At 43.9% G+C, this 19056-nt stretch overlaps 1 protein-coding gene across 3 annotated transcripts in view; it reads left to right on the top strand.

Moving 5' to 3' along the window:
* The window catches only part of EDEM1 (ER degradation enhancing alpha-mannosidase like protein 1), a 33130-nt gene extending 17629 nt beyond the window's left edge, over positions 1-15501 (top strand). For 2 of the 3 annotated variants that reach the window (XM_037732850.1, XM_017512625.2), the window contains exons 6-12: positions 842-1016; positions 2927-3047; positions 3857-4027; positions 5870-5943; positions 6794-6890; positions 8908-9111; positions 11349-15501. In XM_037732850.1, the coding sequence (XP_037588778.1) occupies positions 842-1016; positions 2927-3047; positions 3857-4027; positions 5870-5943; positions 6794-6890; positions 8908-9111; positions 11349-11438 (932 nt within the window). In that variant the 3' untranslated portion in view covers positions 11439-15501. The remainder of the gene's footprint in view (positions 1-841; positions 1017-2926; positions 3048-3856; positions 4028-5869; positions 5944-6793; positions 6891-8907; positions 9112-11348) is intronic. The other variant, XR_001820116.2, reaches the window with a different exon arrangement.
* Positions 15502-19056: the final 3555 nt, after the last annotated feature.

The following is a 19056-nucleotide window of genomic DNA, read 5'->3' as shown; positions in this document are numbered from 1 at the left end:
TTTTTTTGGAGACAAGATCTCTCTCTGTCACCTAGGCTGGATGGCAGTGGCACAATCTCAGCTCACTGCAACCTCCGCCTCCCAGGCTTAAGTGATCCCCCATGCTCAAGTGAACCCCCATCTCAGCCTCCTGAGTATCTGGGACTACAGACACCAACCACCATGCCCAGCTAATTTTTTGTATTTTTGATAGAGACAGAGTTTCACCATGTTGCCCAGGCTGGTGTCGAATTCCTGAGCTCAAGCGATCCACCTGCCTCGGCCTTGCAAAGTGCTGGGATTATAAGTGTAAGCCATCATGCCTGGCCACTTTTTCTTTTTAAAGCAATTTTATTTTTTGGCTGGGCACGGGTGGCTCACGCCTGTAATCCTAGCACTTTGGGAGGCCAAGGTGGGTGGATCACCTGAGTTCAGGAGTTCAAGACCAGCCTGGCCATCATGGTGAATCCCCATCTTTTAAAAAAAAAAGATGGAAAAAAAAATAATAATTTTTTTTTTGATAAATTCCCAGGAATGGCAGTACTGGGTTAAAGTCTGTGAACACTCTTGGATTTTGAAATGCTTCATCAATCTGGAAAAGCAAAATGACAAACCTTTTTTATTTTGCATTAAATGTTTATCCCCATGTTTGTGTCAGTAAGCACTATATATTTAGAAATATGTTTAGGCTAAGCTACTGATAGGACTGATAAAAATGTTAGGGCCAAGCATCTACTGCTTCTCCTGCATGCCAAGGATAGAGGTGCTGACGAGCAGTGTGGTTGGAGTAGGAGGCCCGTCCCCATCCATGTCCTCCCTGATGAGACAGTTGGGACCTCAAATGCCTTGTTTGTTTTCGCAGGCAACGTCGTGAACATTCAGACGGGCCATTGGGTTGGAAAACAAAGTGGCCTGGGTGCCGGGCTGGACTCCTTCTATGAATACCTCTTGAAATCTTACATTCTCTTTGGAGAAAAAGAAGACCTAGAAATGTTTAATGCTGCATATCAGAGTATTCAGAACTACTTAAGAAGAGGGTATGTCTCCCTAACGTCTCCTCTGTTGCCTTGTAAAGCAAACAGAATGCATTCTGAAGTGTTTGTATTTTTTTAACATACATTCACAGGGTCTGTTTATCTCTGCCCTCATCTTACCACCTCTCCTAGTTTGTTAGTCATCTGGGGGCAAAGAGCTGTGTTAACTTTCTGTCACTGTTTAGCATAGTACTGAACCTCATGGCTTAAAACAATAAGCATCATCTCATGAAGTTTGTTTGTGACAGTAATCCAGCAGCAGCTGAGCCTGTCACTCTGGCCCAGGATCTGTCCTGAGGTTGTTGTCAAGCTGTTGGCCAGGGCCACAGCCATGCCACAGCTTGAGGCTGGGAGATCCCCTTCCAGGCCCACTTGTATGGTGACTGGCAGGCTTCAGTTCCTCATTGGCTGTTGGCTAGAGGGCTCAGTTCTTTGCTAAGGGGCGTCTTTGTAGGTAGCTCATAGCCACTGGCTTCCCCCAGAGTGAGTGATCTGAGAGAAAAAGAGAGAGGCCAAAATGGCAGCCCACAGTGCTTTCATGACTAATCTGGGAATGATATACCAATACTTCTGCTAGATCATTAGTCATCCAGACCAACCCTGATACAGTGTGGGAGGGGCCTACGCACGGATGTGACTTGCAGGAATAGAGGTTATCAGGGGCCATCTGGAGACTGGCCACTACTCTAGGAGCTGACACGTCCTAGTGTTTAACTGTGGCTTTAATTGCAGATAGATCTACAATGTAAGACGGTTATTCGCAGGACAATGTTTTGGTTCTATTACTTTCCAAAGAATTGTTAGAATTGGTCTTTATACTTGATGATAGGACAGTTAACCACATTTTTTCTCTCCAAGTTTGTTTAAAATAATGTTATTCACCATTTTCTATTGTGCATACAGGATGACAGGAGAGAGAGCCATTTGAAGCTACAGTGGCTTCTACGCTAGTGTTACTCTCTCTTCCCCAGATCTTTCTTTTTTTTTTTTGAGATGGAGTCTTGCTCTGTCATCCAGGCTGGAGTACAGTGGCGCGATCTCGGCTCACCATAGCTCCCACCTCCTAGGTTCAAGCGATTCTCCTGCCTGAGCCCCCTCACTAGCTGGGGTTACAGGCACGTGCCACCACACCTGGCTAATTTTTGTATTTTTAGTAGAGATGGGGTTTCACCGTGTTGGTCAGGCTAGTCTCGAACTCCTGACCTCATGATCCGTCCGACTTGGCCTCCCAAAGTGTTGGGATTACAGGCGTGAGTCACCACGACTGGCCCCTAGATCTTTCTTTGTATGTATTTTTGTGTTAAGTGGCCAGTTTCAGTACAAGTTACAGCTACTGAGCTTCCTGCTTGGTAGGATTTTCTTGGGCCCTTTTCTGCATTGCTGATGTAGGAACCACTTGTGTGTGCTGTGTTTAAGTAAGAGACCTTTTGGGTAGAATTTATTTTTGCTTTTCAAAGCCAGAAACTAAATTGAGCAGTAATCCCCAGGGGTCTTGCTCTGATGCATTTCTCCAGGCCATGCTGTAGGACATTACTAAAGAAGAGAGTTTGTACCAGAGGAACCAAGATTTTCTGCTCGGGAGAAATCCAGCATAGGCCCACACGATATACTGAATTCTCTTACGTGCAGCGTTCTTAAACCCAAAGCTCAAAGTGCTTTCTGCAGAATACTGTGAAATCCTGACATATTACAATGCCTGCCTTAGGAACTTTGATCCTGTGGTAAATATTATCTTCTGCTAGAGTCTAGTGTTGATAGTTAAAGGCAGTCTGTCTCCAAAGGTTTAAGGAATGAGTTAGGAGAAAAAGTTAATGTCGATTTCATCTAAATGAAACTACCAGTGACTGCTGGAGAGCTAGAGATCTGTCAGTGAGCTTTCTTTTCACCAGTGAATGTGCTGCTTGGGTTTGCAGGCGGGAAGCCTGCAATGAAGGAGAAGGAGACCCCCCACTGTATGTCAATGTGAACATGTTCAGTGGGCAGCTGATGAATACCTGGATTGACTCTCTGCAGGCCTTTTTCCCTGGACTGCAGGTATTTTGCAATCAGATTTCCTAAGAATAACCAATCACTAGAAAGAGTTTCTCCCTCCCCTTCTTTCTTTTTTAATACCCAGAGCATTCTCTGTCTCCTTTGGATTTGGGAAGTCACTGACACTATCTGTTTTCATCTTTCCGTTTGTGAAGTTAGTCTCCAGAATATTGAACAGAGCCATTCCACACTAGTGCAAAACCATGCTTAAGAAGTGACTGTGTGTGATTTTTGTTTTTGTTTGTTTTGAGACAGTCTTGCTCTGTTGCCCAAACTGGAGTGCAGTGACGCAATCTTGGCTCACTGCAACCTTTGCCTCCTGTGTTCAAGCAATTTTCCTGCTCCAGCCTCCAGAGTAGCTGGGATTATAGGCGCCCGCCACCACGCCTGGCTAATTTTTTGTACTTTTGATAGAGATGGGGTTTCACCATGTTATCCAGGCTGGTCTCAAACTCCTGCCTTTGGGTGATCTGCCAGCCTCGGCCTCCTGAAGTGCTGGGTTTACAGCCATGAGACACTGCTCCTGGCTGTGTGTGATTTTTGTATAATCCAGTGCTCAGTTGTTTATTCCTTGTTCCTTAGTACATGTAACTTCCTTTTCTGTGCAGTTCATATCAATTTGGCATTACTGGCCAGATAGGGAGGGTATTTTCTTGTCTGGGTTGTCGCTTTTGGGTTGGTTTTGTCTTCAACCATATGTATAGGTCAAGCAAGAACTTGAGGGTAGAGGAGAGCCCAGGCAGGCCCTTTGTGCCTTGTCTTGTCACTCTAGGAACTGTATCTCAGCCTGATGACCTGTGTCCTCTCCTTAGGTGCTCATAGGAGATGTGGAAGATGCCATCTGCCTTCATGCCTTCTACTATGCCATATGGAAACGATATGGTGCCCTCCCTGAGAGGTATAACTGGCAGCTGCAGGCCCCTGACGTTCTCTTCTACCCACTGAGACCAGAGTTAGTGGAATCCACATATCTCCTCTACCAGGTATTAGAGTTGTTTTTTTTTTTTTCTTTTCTTTCACTGCCTCCCCTGACCCCAGCAGTTGGTTCTTAATGAACATTTGCTAAGTGATATAGAGTTATGTTGTTTTAGAGTGACTCCGATCGAGTTACCCCCATCTGTATTCTTGTTAGTGTTCAGTGTCATTCATGACTTCACAGGACAGAGAAGGTATTGTTTTTAACCTCATATTCTACAAAGCTGAAACATGTTTTTACCATAGGATTTATGGCTCATATCTTTAAATATTCATGAGGAAGCTTTTGTACTAAGGTGTTTTCCAAATTTATTTGACCAAAACACCCGTTTTTGGGATGCAATTCCGCACCAGTGTACTGTGGAACCCCAGTCTGTGTAACAATTACTCAGACAAAAAGAAAATTCATTTTCTTGGCTGTAAAGGAAATCATCTGGGATTCATCTGGATGCCTGTTTTTGTTTAATGTTAAAAAATATATGTATATATGTAGTGTTCATCCGTTGTGAAATTACTTCAGTGGCAGAGGGAATGTGACTTTAGCTGTTAAATGTCTTCCTCCTGACAGTTGAAGCCAGATATTTATACTTCTGTGCATGCCATACATATATACACACTGAGAGTCCTCCATTCACATGCACAGTGGCATAAGTGGTTAACTTACCAAGAAGCTGGCCTTGGTGAAATTTGGTAGGCCTGTAACAGATGACCACTGTGGGCCAGCCGTAGCAAGCAGAGCCTGAGTTTTAGAAACTCTGGTGGTGAAGCTAACACTAAGGTTTGGATTTATTTATTCAATGATATTTTATACCAAATGCTTGCCATTTGCTTCAGATAAAAAACAAGGAAAGAAATCCTATGAAACTGGTAATAGTCCTCATGCCTAAAGAGGGACCTTTAGTAAAACCATGAATTTTAGGTAACTTCTCAAAAAAGGGAAAAGGTGATAGCCGCCTGTTTGGCCTCTGTGAGCCCAGCAGAGCAAGGCCGTACATAGAGGATGGCTTGCCAGCTATTGGCTGATTTCTTCTCTTAAGCTTAGTCCTGTGGCCTGTGAGCTAACTCCCCTTTGTTTCTGTCACTAATTCTTTCCTGATTTCAGCTTCTGCTTCACATTACAGAGATGTCTTGTACTCCACAGCTTTACCCTCCGAAGCCACACCCTGTGCACTTTTAATCCAGAGACCGCTAACCTTGTTTTCTTTGTTGCTGCAAGCTGGCGCTAGGCATGAGTTAAAGATCCCCAACTTTTGAACTGTTCGTTGGATAAAGGCTCCTCTTCCCAGAGAAGTTTTTTTCCCTAGTAAAACCATCTAAGAGTATGTGAGAAGAGTAGGCAACTGAGGACTGGTTTCTAGGGTGACTAGAGAGGAAAGGGTGCTGGCCTCCTTTTACACTTTGGAAAGCCTTGTTGTTCTCATCAGCCTTTCCTCATGGTGCCATACTGGAATGGTGGCAAGGTCCTGTTTCCTGTTCCTGTGTCTTAAGTTTTTGGAGAGTTCTGAGGCAAGATAGAAATTGGATTTGTTCTCAGATACGGTACTGCCAGGGTGGGCATTGTTTTATTTCTAGTCATAAGAACCAAAGTAGAGTATTGTTCGTCTATCCTGGAGCAGGTGGCCTTACCCTGACTAAAGTTAATCAAGTCACAGGTATGCTTTGATGTGAACTGACAGAATACCTTAGTCCTCTATCTGTTGTGACCCGCAAGATCAGATGACCTGGCCCTGTTTCTTCCTTTGGCTGGCGACTCGTCTCGTCTGTGGGGAAGCCCTGCAGTCACCGTGAAGCTTGTTGATGGCATGTCTTCCAAGCCCGTGCTGGATCACATTCTCTCGTGTTCTCTCTAGGCAACCAAGAATCCCTTCTACCTCCATGTAGGAATGGATATTCTGCAGAGTCTGGAAAAGTACACAAAAGTCAAGTCAGTTTTCTAAGTTCCTTCCTTTTTCTGTCAGCCACTTTTGATTTATTTCAAATTGTTTTGGGGAAGTATCCTAGTTTGCATTTTAATTTACAAACAGGTCATTAATGTTACATTTATAGGAAAATTGCTTACCTTTTGGTGTAGTAGAACCTTTCTATTATAGTGGGAACTGCCCTTTTTTTTCCATGATGTTCTAGCAGATTATGGGTATTCATTAACTTCTTTCCCTAGTTATACAATAACACATACACTAACATGTTTAGGGAGTACAGAAAATATAAAGCGGTAGAATATTATCACTGTAATCTCCACATACAGAGAAAACTGTAGTCAGTATTGAAGTGTACATACTTATAATCTTTTAAATATATTTTTATATACGATGTGTGTATATATGTATATATAAGAAACATACTCTACATTTCAATTTTGTGATGTGCTTTTTTTTACCCACTATATCATAATTAAAAAATATATATTATCTTAGGATACTCAAATAGTAAGTCAATTCTACAAATATTAGGACTAGAAATTTGAATTAGTCCTTTTAAATTTGTTGCCAATCACTTTCTTGGTGCCTTGTTATGCTTCTGGCCAACACCCTTCACTGTTCCCTGCCACCACCCCCACAGCCTGTAATTCACCTGATAATTTAGCAGCCAAAGCACTTGCTAAGTAAATTTGCAAACAACCCAGGTTATAAAAAAAGGAGAGCTCTTCAATGTAAACATAGTTCATATGGTGCTGGGTGACTGGTTGATTATTCTGATAAGAGAATGTTTCTGCTTCTGAAGTGAATCAGCAGGTGGGAAGGAGAGTCAGAACTGACTGGACGATTGTTTTGTAGGTGTGGGTATGCCACGCTGCATCACGTCATCGACAAGTCCACAGAGGACCGGATGGAGAGCTTCTTTCTCAGTGAAACCTGTAAATACTTGTATCTGGTATGTGTGTTGCAAGATGAACCCAGGAGTATTTAGTACTGCATAGAGGGAGCATTCGCACAGTCTTCTATCTGACAGATACTGGCCACAGCTACATGCTGGACGTTGTATATTCCGGGGGATGTAAATGCTGTCAGAACAAAAGGATATGACTGTCTTCGTTCATGGTTTCCAACCTTGTTGAAAAGCCATTTGTCAAGTATACCAAGAATTGAACTTACGAGTACAAACTGTGGGAAATGCTGGTAGTGAATGATACAGAACCAGTGTTAGTGCAGTGGTTGGAGAAGACGCCTCTGAGAAAGGGAGCTGTGTTCATAATGCCTTCTCACTTCTCTTGATGTTTGTGATCTTGGCCAAGACCCGCAACCCAGCCTTGTCTCTGTCCATACACACATCCTCAGGCACATGGTGTGTGTGTGTGTGTGTGTCCTGAAAAAAACCTTTGGTATTACCTAATATTCATATGTTCATTCTTTCTCTCACAAGACTACAGCCTACACAGAAGTCAGGTGACTTGCCTGAAGTATGGGGGTGGCTGTGGCAGAGCCGAAGTGTGAACCGTGGTCCTGACTCCCTCTGTGGTGCTCTTTCCACCTCACCCCTCGGCCTCAGATATAGCCACTCTCATGCCCCCTGCCACTTTCCACAGTATGGCTACATGTAAACAGAGGGCAGGGTTTCCTGGTTATAAGGTAGTGTGGCAACTGAGAACTTCAACAGAGGGTCAGAGATAGAAGCAGCTGTGATAAATTGCATTTATCTAGTTCCGTGTTTCATAGGCCTGGGGCTACCTGGGTCCGAATCACCCTAGGGCCTTTGCTGAGATTACAGCCGTGTTGAGTCAGAATCTTTAAAACAAGCAGCCTCAGAAATCTGTCGTTTTGACAAGTGCCTCCAGTGGTTTCACATGAGCCAGGTTTTGGAGCTGCTGGTCTGATCCATTAAGATGATACTCTTCTGTGTCTGGTGTCTTTTCACAGACGACTACAGAGGTATGTCCACCAACAGCCCATGTGGTCTGTCCAGTGGGAAGACAGCCGTCCTGCTGTTGGTTCCTGCATGTGCAGTGGTTCTTGCTGTCAGTGCAGGTTGCTCAGTTCTGAATCAGGCTGGCCAGAGCCTAGTTGCGTATTTCCATCCAGCAGCTAGTGGTGTCAGAGGGATGTTAACGAGGCAAGTTTTAGAGTAAAGGAAAGTGACCCTGTAGGGTATGTTACATGAAAGAACACAGAGTCTAGGAAAATGCTGGGGTATGCCCCATTCTTCTCCTGTTACTGTGCAAACAATGACAAGCTGCACTGAATCTCATTTTTCCTTGTCTTGAAATAGTTTAGGTGACCAATAAAGTTGCTAAGAATTTCTAGGTGTGTATTCATTCAGCATTCACAGAACACTTGCCTTCTCCTGCACTGATGCTTCCTGTATTGGGTTAGATGTTCTTTCTAGATGCTCTTGCGTTCCATGTCGCATGCATCGTTGAAGGAAAGGACTATGCCTTGTGCCACTGCATCTTCAGAGCCCAGCCCATGTTATGCAAGAAATGAACTGAATGTTGGCAGATGTGTTGGGCTTTGTGCTAGGATATGGTGATGGATAAAACTTGCTTCCTCCCTGCCAGCATTTACAGTTCAGGGTCTAGGTGTGTGTGATGTTGGGGGTAGCTCTAGAATTCCAGCAGGAGAACTCTTAATTAGCACATGGGAATCATCCAAGGAGCTCTTAGAGACTACCTGTGCTTGGGTCTTAGCCTTGGAATTTCTGAGTCTCTGCGTCTGGACAGGATATGTGTAGGGAGGAGGTGGGTCTCGCTATGAGTTTAGATGAGGCAGTTGATTCTGCCTTGCAGCCTGGACTGGGCACCACAGTTGTCAGTCAATTCCTTTTCACTCGTTTATCACTGAGAAGCATGAGGCCCAAGCAGATTCTACTCCCTGTGTAGCTGAGACACTCCCCCATGATTCAGTTCCAAGTGTGCTACAGTAATTGATTGTATCTTTTTCTCCCTTCCGCCTAGCTGTTTGATGAAGACAATCCGGTACACAAATCTGGAACCAGATACATGTTCACAACAGAGGGACACATTATATCTGTGGACGAACATCTTCGGGAATTGCCATGGAAGGAATTCTTCTCTGAAGAGGGAGGGCAGGACCAAGAGGGAAAGTCTGTGCACAGGTTGAAACCTCACGAGTTAAAAGTTATCAACTCCAGCTCCAACGTGAGTTGTTTCTTCGAGGGGTGAATTGCATATAGAGGAAGAGAATATACTATTAATTCCTTAGTTGTTCAGACTTCCTGACAGAAAACTGATGGTGTACGCAGATTGGGAGGTTTGAAAACACCTCCTAAAGAAACCGTTTACATAGATGTTGTCAGGGTGTAGAGAAATCACAGGAGCAGCGGTGGCATCATCACTGCTAGCTACAGGCGCCAGTGGAGAGAATGGCTGCAGGGTCCCGGAAGTGGGAAGTCTTGTGGGAGGAGCGGCCACCCAGCAGGAGCCACTGCTCAGATCTGACTTTTGTGGCCTTGCCTGGAGGGAGCTGACAGAGTCAACATGTGATTCTTCCCTGCTCCCCTGTTCGCCTTCTGGAGCATCTTCTTGGCTGCCCGGGGCAGAAACTGGAGGCTGATGGAGTCTATTGATATGATCCATCAGTGGGCCTGGAGAGGCAAATGGAAGACATTCAGCAAAATCACCTACCAGCAGGAGAAGAGAAAAAAGCAGTCATAGGCAGGACGGTCCTAATGAAGTTGCTCTTCGAAGTGCCGCAAACACCCAGATTCATTTAGAGTAGGGCTTTACTCCATACCTAAATTGTCCTGAGAAGCAGCAGGAAAGATTTCGAAATGGAAGTCCTTGCATCCCTAGTGAAAGTATCAGGTAGCTGTGTTGATTTGAATCAAATAGGATGGTTTGGAAGTGAGGATAGGGAAATGTGGATGAGTTGAAATTTCAAATCTTGTTATCCCTCAGGGCCTCAGCGGTCAGGTGTTCAGCCGCCTCCCCAGAGATGGGTTGCCTTGGCGTTAGGGGCGCCCTCTTGTCATAGACTGTGCTTCAGTGCTTTTCCATTAATGCCCCAGTGAAGGTCTTCACCATCAGTCTGTGAAGCAAATCGATAGGCCAGAGTGTCGATAACCACCCCTGCCCCCATTTTCATCAGGCCATGGAGCACTGATTGAGTGGGCAAAGCATAATCGGGAAGAAGGGGTAGGAGAGTTAGAGGGAGAAGAGCTCATGACAGCCAGCGCTTACAAAACACATACCAGGGTTAACCTGTGCACCACTCTAAACGCTTCTGTGGGTTGACCTGTTTACTTCTCACAACAGCCCTGTGAGGGGTGGGTACTTTTAACATCTCCATTTTACAGATGAATGAAGGGAGGCGCAGAGAAATTTGGGTCCCATGGTGGAGCCAGGATTTGGACCCAGGCAGCGTCTTCTCTTTAGGAAGGAGACATCTCTGACCTGCCACATTCACTAATAGATCTGATCCCATGATTTCAGGCACCAGGGATTGAGGCCCTCAGAAGGGCTCCCAGTTCTGGATAGGGGCATGGCCTAGTGAGGAGTCCACTTCCATCTGAGGCGTTGTCTGTAGTGCTGTTGAAACACAGAGGGGAGGGAATAATTTCCAGAGAAAATCAAGGTGGGATTCCAAGGAAGTCACTTGCTGGAGATCCTTGAAGGATGAGGGGGTATCCCCAGAAAGGATGTTCAGGCAGAAGCAGTAGCACCTGCAAAAACACAGAGAGCTGGCCTAGGGGACAGTCAGGACCAATGGAAGGGCCTGCCAGTCTTGATCTTCCAGGGATGAGGAGCAGGGCGTAGTGAGTTCAAGCACAGGGCATGAGGAAAATGCTTCTTTGGAGATGAAGCGGATAATGAACGTATTTAGACAACTGCTTCCAGGGATATCACAGTTGGTTAGTTCTCAAGACGTGCATCTCCTTTGAGGACACAAAGGATTGGTTGGGGGATTGAATTAAAAAAAAAACAAAACGTAGTCTTAAGCATTTAGAGTTTAGTTGTGAATGGGAAAAACACAGCTCAGAAAAACAGTATTTTCAAATAGCAGAAAAGTTTTCTGAAATTCTGGGTGGACTTAGGACTCCAGGGATGTGGTTTTCAGTCCTGGCCACTAAGCAGTTGCTGTGATGCCTTTTAGCCTCCCTGGATCTGCCATTTCTTTATCTATAAAGTGAGGATATTAGATTATGTAAGTGGTCCTCACCTGAGGGTGATTTTGCTCCTCAAGGGATGTTGGAACAGTGTCTCTAAGCAGTGTCCTGCAGTGTACAGGCACCTCCCGCAACAGTTATCTGCCCTCAAAGGTCAGGAGTTCCCAGGCCGAGAAACCCTAGATTAAGTCATCCAGCCACATTTTCTGAGAGATCAACTTGTGAGTGTTTAATTCAGAATTTAATTTTCCCTTGTTTGTGTCTTTCTAGTGCAATCGTGTACCTGATGAGAGGAGGTACTCACTGCCCTTAAAGAGCATCTACATGCGACAGATTGACCAGATGGTTGGCTTGATTTGATCTGCTGTCTGTGAGGCCTCATCTTGAACCAGACCTTAACAACCGAGCCCAGACCGTGCCAAAGTCCAGTCTGAAATGAAAGGGGATAGAAGTCTCACTGTCCATGATGGTGTAGGAATTTCTGTGCAGCGCCTCACCACATCTGGTTAATTCTTACACACTTCACTGTTTCTCTCCTGTTCAATAAAATGCCCTGTTAAGGATGTAATATGAAGTAAGAAGGTACATGGAAATTGGCCTCTTATGACATGCTGATGTTATAAGCACAATAGATGGGGCATCTTTGGATTGATGTTCATAGCTTTATACTTTAGAACCTAAGTCTCTTCACTTTACTGGCACTTACTATACTGGAGTATTGCTATTTCTTTTAAAAAAAAATTTATTACTTATATTTATTTTTTTTGAGACAGGGTCTTGATACTTTTTTGAGACAGGGTTACCTGGGTTCAAGTGATCCTTCTGCCTCAGCCTCTCATGTACCTGGGATTACAGGTGTGCACCACTGTACCTCGCTAGCTACTTCTTTGTTAGAGGATTGGAAGTGAAATTTCTGCAAAAGGGCCTGTGGTTCACTTGGTATCCCTACTTAATTGCATTGAAAATGTCATCCTTTCTGTTATTGGATAACTGGGCTCTGCCCCTGATATCCAACCATGATTTTGGATCACATGGGGGAAAAAAGTCATCTACTTTTTCATGTATGCCCCAACTAAGCTTCACAGTGTTACACATTATTTGCTTAAGAATAATGGCCTTAACCAGAATTCTTAACAGATAGTCTCTTAAGTTATTATGTCATGGACTAAGAGGTTAACTGACAGATCTTTTGGATGGTATTTTGCATTTTGAATATGAATTTACTTGAGGAACTCACATAGTTCCAGAACCAGGTGCCTTTTAGGGAGAGAACAATACCTAAGATCGTCAGAGCGTCCATCTTTCTTATATTTCCTAAGCAAGTATTCTCAGTTCTGACCGTATTTGGGTTAGAGTTCTGTTTTGTGTTTGTTTCCTGTGTCTAGTGCCAATTAGCTAAATCAGGGAGAAAGAAAGGATCACACGACTTTTTAGTATCCTTGAGCCATTTCTCTGTGTAATACAGGCTATAGATTAGTGCCTTATATGGGTTTTGGTTTTGGCCACTGGATGTCGCAGCTACTGCTGTGTTTTCAAGAGGCCTGTTTAGCCACATGGTGGGACTGTGATGAAAGGGGGATGGAAATTGCTTGGCCCGTCTTTGCCTTCAACCTGTATAAGTAAGCATGTAAAAGGAGGAAGGTGTGCTAAAATGCCTTCTTTCTTTCTTTGTTATTTTCTTAGCCAGAACATCTCTATTTGAACCCACACTGATAAACACCCACTACTCGTACACAGTGGGGCAGGGTTGACCCCTAGTCTAGCTTCCATGAAGCGTCATGGGTGGAAATGCCTTCTAGTAGAAAGAGTAGGAAATCCCTAAAACTTCCAGCCTCGAATACTACAGTTCTCACCTGTCACTGCTTGCCCACCTCTAAGGATTTCATGTACATTTTTTCAAAGCTAAAAATAAACACTGTCTAAGCTTATGTTGCATTTTTAGTCAAAAGGGAGAAATCCTCTTCTTTTTTGAAAATTTTAAGTGTTATGGTTTTAAAAATAGATATGTAGTTCAGTTCTTTGAGATTTTTGAAAAGAGGATTTTCAGTAATGTATCATCTCTGTCTTTTAAACATTACACCAGTTGTTTTAAAATAGAAAAAATAAAATGCTTCTATTTTACCTTTTTCATTTCAGAAGCATTATTCTGTTTATTAACAGTGTCCCATCTACTGCATAGAAAACTTTGAGAATAGTATATATATTTTAAATGTTTTCATTGACTCACTAAAAATGTTAAATGCACATACATGTATACACATGAGCATACTTGTACCTTTGTCTCTGGGCAAACAGGGTTGGGACTGTTAGTGGCCCATTTGGGAAAATAGAACACGTCAGAGAAGGAGGTGAGTTCTTCATGCCTGTGATTTCTCTTTTGGCGCTCCCCTCCTTCCGCTCTGGCTTCCGTGGCGGCAGTGGTGGGTAAGCAAGCACTCCAGCGTTCTCTTATTGAGGTGCTTTGCCTGTCACTTGAGCAAGCTCGGGCATTCCTTCCTTCTCATGCTCCTGGAATAGGGAGCAGGGATCTCGTGCCTGCAGTGCACTGAGCGCTGCACGTGCCTCTCAGGGGCCACAGTCTGCCAGGAAACATGTTTTATGTTAAGTCACAAACCCTCTTGAGTTCTGGGTACTGGAATTCATACCAATGGGTGAGACTGAGGGTGAATGAGTTAGTGTATATTAATCTTGGTTGTTGAGCTTCCAGACCTACCCAGTCCAGAGTTTGATGCTATGTAGTCAGTGGTTTGTGGGGCTGGATACCAGAAGGCTGTCTAGTGCCCATTGTAAAAAGAAGGTTCGTTGAGCCAGCTTCAAAGGTTACCTGCTTTCTTTTTGAAAATCAGAATATCAACAACTGTGATATATCCTGCAGGGCTTTTGCAGTTTCTTCTTTTCTGTGTTCTGAAATACTGGGTGGAGAGTGGTTGAGGAGGAGATTGCCAGAGAAGTTGCCCTGCTCAGTGCTTTGCCCCAGGAATGCCTCGAATCTGAGTGGACTTCATCCTTTGCGGCAGCTCTGAGCCTGGCCTGTTTTCCTGTTCCCACATGTAGCTAGTGTCTAGTGTCAGCTTTGCTCAATATGATGGAAGCATTTTGCAGAATTATTGTAGAAAGCTGTCTTATAGTTGGCTTGATGAAGCGTAATTCTCTCACAACAAACTTACGAATCATTACAGGGCAGGCTTAGCTACTTTAGTTGATGTGACTGAGGAATCCCTTCTGGAAGAATAATTGGCAAGGAAGGGTTTCCTGGTACTCCAGTTGCACTGGCTGTTGTGAAAAACCAGCTTCTGTTTTCAAATCTTCCCTTATTTTTGTTATTTTTATTTTTTTTTCCAGCGCTTGAGCCAGAACTTATTCATTGTAACCGAATCCCCAGGTTCTGATGATGTCCTGGGCTTTTCTTGTCTTAGATCATGGAGTGTGCATGTGACACTTAAATAATTTTCTATGTATTTAAAGAAAAATGCACCAGGATAGTGTCTGCACATGACTAGGAAGTACCTGGTTTGGTAAGTGCCGTTGTGCAATCTGAGGGCCTTACTTCTTCCTCCCCTTTTCCCTTCTTCCCACCAAAGGAAAATATTCCTCTTAATGATTTCTTAGTTCAGTTTACTGAATGATTGCCACCTGTAATTTCTCTTTGGATTGTGTAGACTCAACATGAGACATTCCTTTGTGCTTTCTGGAGGGCCCCAGAGGCCTCTCTCTTTGATAATTTTTTTTCGTCTGTTGACAAAAGCAACGATCTTTTTTCAAATTTAGTGCTGGTGAAAAGTTAGGACTGAGTGATTACTTTAGCCACAGGGTGACTGAGCAGGGACTTTAGAAGAAAATCCTGAGTTTTCCTGTCTATTCCCAGACATCCAGCTCCTATTCTAGTGCCTCTTCCCTGCAGGGCAGGGACCCCTTGGGAAGGTGAGGAGGTGGGGCGGACTGGACCGTGTGTCCCAGGTTTCGCAGGGCTCAGGGTTATGCTCCTGCTTGAATCTGGTAAGAATGTCAAGAACCTGTGGAACTCCCTGATTCTATACCCTCTTCCTTCTTTCTGTGAGGCAGAGGAATAATATTTTTAAAGGTTATTTTGTTTTAGTTTTAAATAGCAAAATACAAGCTGCATTTTTATTTATTATGCATAAGAAAGGTAAATCTTTTTACAAAGTGTAGGGTTGGAAACTCTGGGAAAACTTACTGAAATACACAAATGCTTCTCTCTCTGTAATGTGCAATATGCTTTGCGACTGTAGATTATATCTTATGTTTAATCTGTAAATAAGAAATGTATTTAAATTAAAAGGGAGCTTTTTGTAAAAGGACCAAATGTTCTTTTATAAATGTAATAAGGAATACTTTGCTCTTTAAAATTTATTAGGATTTTTATGAGTAATTTTTATTAAAATATTCTTTTTTTGAGTTGTCACTTTGTTTCTCTTTTACATACTCATGTAGACACATTCAAGACAAGGGAGAAGAACTTCTAAATGAACTGCCCATCTAGATGAATAAAACCTGTTTGCGTTTGATAGCTAAGCCCTGAGTAATGTCTCCCCCATGGAATTCCACTACATTTTGGTGTCACACTCTTCTAATAAATGTGTTTCACGTGCGGGTCAGAACTGCTTTTCATGACCTTCGTCCCAGCCCTGGCCTTCCACTCTGCACTAGCCTCCTTTCTCTTGGCCACTGTCACTCTCTGTTCTTATTGTCAATTAGCTGAGTATATCTGGGGTCTGAAACCAGTTCTCTGTGTTATCATAAGCAAGGCGCTTCATTTCTCCTCACTGCTGAGAGCAGTGGCACTTCATAGTCTATGTGGGTGAAGTGGCCCATGGAAAGCGTGCGGGTGGAAGGTTCTAGGGGCTAGCCTCCTTCCCTGTGTTGCCACTGGGGTCTATAATGGGATCTTGAGGAAGAGAGCTGCTCCTGCTCTGTGACATCTCAGTGTCCCAGCTTTGGTCACAGACAATTCTGATGGGCCCTTTTTTTTTTTTTTTGAGACAGGAGTCTCTCTCACCGAGGCTGGAGTGCAGTGGCGCGATCTCAGCTCACTGTAACCTCTGCCTCCCAAGTTCAAGTGATTCTCCTGCCCCAGCCTCCTGGAATAGCTGGGACTACAAGTGCACACCACCACACCTGGCTAATTTTTGTATTTTTGATAGAGTCAGGGTTTTACCATGTTGGCCAGGCTGGTCTCAAACTCCTGATCTCAGGTGACCTGTCTGCCTTGGCCTCCCAAAGTGCTGGGGTTACAGGCATGAGCCACCATGCTTGATGGGCCTTTTTAAAGGCCACGGAGCATGACAGTGCAAAGGAGAGACTCGAGGCTGGAAACAACTTGCTCACATTGAGCTCTACTATTGTGAGGGGTGGTGGAGTTGTGTTTGTGAAGTCTCATGGGTTTGTGATCTTGACAAAACCAAGCAAGCCTAGTAGGCCAAGAGACCAGCTCAAGAGCCACAGGTACCGACTCACGCCTGCTTTCCTGTTCCAGGCTGCCTCAGTAGTGGGAGCACCAGGCCACTGCCATCTGTGGAGCAAGTGGAGCCCAGCAGTCCTGTGTGAATACTGCGGTCAGTGTCGGGTGGAGTATGGGGACTCTGGGCCATATCGTGGTGGGTACAATCTCAAATCTATCCCTAACTAATCTGTGTGCCTTGGGCAAGTTACAGACTTGCTGTCCTCAGTTTTCCTATCTAGTAAATGGGTTGATAATAATAGTTCATACTCATAGGTTAGTTCTGAGGACTGAGTGGGTTAATATGGATAAGGTACTTAACGAGGTACCTAGCATGGTAGGCTCTGTGTGTTTCCTATAATTATGGTCCAGTTGGATTTGACATCCAGGATCAGACCTAGGGCTTAAATGGGGATGGTGGAATAAGAGTAAGAACATGGACTGGCCATGGGGAGGCTGGGCTGGCCTCCTGGCTTTGTCCTGGATGTGTGGCTTAGGTCAAAGCACTTACCTTCACACAGTTTCCTCACGTTTAAAATCAGAGATGATAGCACATCAACTCCTGGGGCCCCTGTGATGGCCAAATGAATCAGCAGCTACACTTGTCAGCGTGTGAGGTGGCAGCTGCTAAAATGTTTACATGTTGTGCCTCTTTGTCCCTTAGAGTTTTGTTTTCCTTCTTCAAGTTTAGTCAAGGAAGCCTGCTAATGTCTCCGTAACTCAGAAACCCAGACCAGGAGGTGCACAGCGGTTTGGGTCTGGGTGGTGTACCTGTGCTCCAGTACTTCACTCAGTCTTTGTGCTTCAGTGCCTGGGGCAGTCTGCTAGTTGGTAGTCTGTAGAATGAAGAGTCTCTCCCCACTCTGGCTGTGTGTGTGTGTGTGTGTGTTGGAGCCCTCATGTGCCTGTGTGTATGGTTTAAAAGCCTGTTACATTCAAACCTCACCAAGTCCTGAGCAGTAAATTCTATTATTCCATTTCTCCAGCTGAGGACACTGTAAAGTAAAAAATCTTGCTTCTGGTCACAGCTGAACCAACTGGAGCCAACAGCCTCAGGCTCTCTTTTAGATGCTGTCAATCTTAAGTAACAAAATTCAGAAAATATGATTAAGTATATTAGATATATGATTAAGAGTTTATTAGAGCCCAAAGCTGGGAATAATCATCCAGGGAACACAGACTCCAGAGAAATGGGGTCATTGCTCCCAAGTTAGAAGTTAAGGGTCCTGCTTACATAGGCAGAAGACAAACATATTTAGTAGGATTAAAACATATTCTGGTACAAGGATGGTTTATGAGTTAACAACAGTTGAATTTACACAGTTTCTTTTCTCTACAGCTTGTTTTTATTTTCCTTTCCAACTTAAGAGTGCATTTAACATTCCCTCTTAAGACAGAGTGACAGTCCTGAGTCTTTGTGTGAGAAAGGTAAGAGGGAAGTTAATCTATAGTGAACAATAGTGAAGAGGTAAGGAGTCTTTCCTGGTGCCCTTTACAACATTTAACAAAACAATGTAGGTAAGGAAGAAGGGTCATCTATAGTCAGCAAAATAAAGGTTATAGCTACCTGAATTCAGGTCCCACAAACACATTTCCTTAAGGCTCGAAATATTTTAACTTTCCAACAGCTTAAATTTTGAATTACTTATTTTCATGGTGCCACTGTGGATGGTTTGGTTCTAGCCTCCGTGTGAAGAGAAAGGATCTCCCTGTCTCTCCCCAGACAGAGTAGCTCAACCTTTGGTTGGAGACCCAAGTGGCCCCTCCCCAGGGCTGGAGGGACGAGGCTGGGACTGGGTTGCCCACCTGCTTCTGGCTTCCAGGAAGCCCAGCACCAGGCCCTCTGCAGTGGCAGGGAATGAAGACCCCAGAAGGCACACTGTGAATGCCCTTTCTCCACAGTTCAGAATATTCTCTCTGCCTGTATCGGGTAGTGGGAAGAAGGTTTGGGGGTCTGCACTGCCCCACACCACAGAGAACTCTGAAGAGCTTAGTTCTCAAACATCCACCTTTCCAAGGTAGAGCCTCTCATGGGGTGCTTTAAAGAAGCTCTCCTCCATGGATGGGTGCCCTTCAGTGATGGGCTGGTCAAATTCTTAAAGAAAATGACCTGATGATTTGAAAAGCTTAACGCCTGCTTAATAAGGCACCAGAAAGGAACCAGAGCCAGTTGCCATTGTTAGAAAATCCATCTGGACCACCCTAAACTGCTTTGGGGGGTAAATACTGATGTTTTAAAATAAAACTTTAAGTTATCCTTTTAAATATATCCATTGAAATCTATAAACCATTACAATTTGTTACCCACCATCATCTATCAAAGAATACATTCCAATTTATTTATTGGGAATTTTAGATTGTTTCTTTTTCTGCTTGAATTGGTATTTACGTTTTTTTCTCTCCATAGAATTTTATACTGATTTAATATATTTCAATTTTATGAAATCCTCAACAATTTTTCCATGTTCATTGAGTTTCTAAGTATTAAAAAAAAGTCTTTAGAATTGAGCTAACATTATA

Source organism: Cebus imitator, unplaced genomic scaffold (assembly GCF_001604975.1).
Source record: "Cebus imitator isolate Cc_AM_T3 unplaced genomic scaffold, Cebus_imitator-1.0 Scaffold474, whole genome shotgun sequence".
Lineage (NCBI taxonomy): Eukaryota > Metazoa > Chordata > Mammalia > Primates > Cebidae > Cebus > Cebus imitator.
Note: the sequence above shows the minus strand (reverse complement) of the source record. Positions and strands in the feature narration are given on the sequence as shown.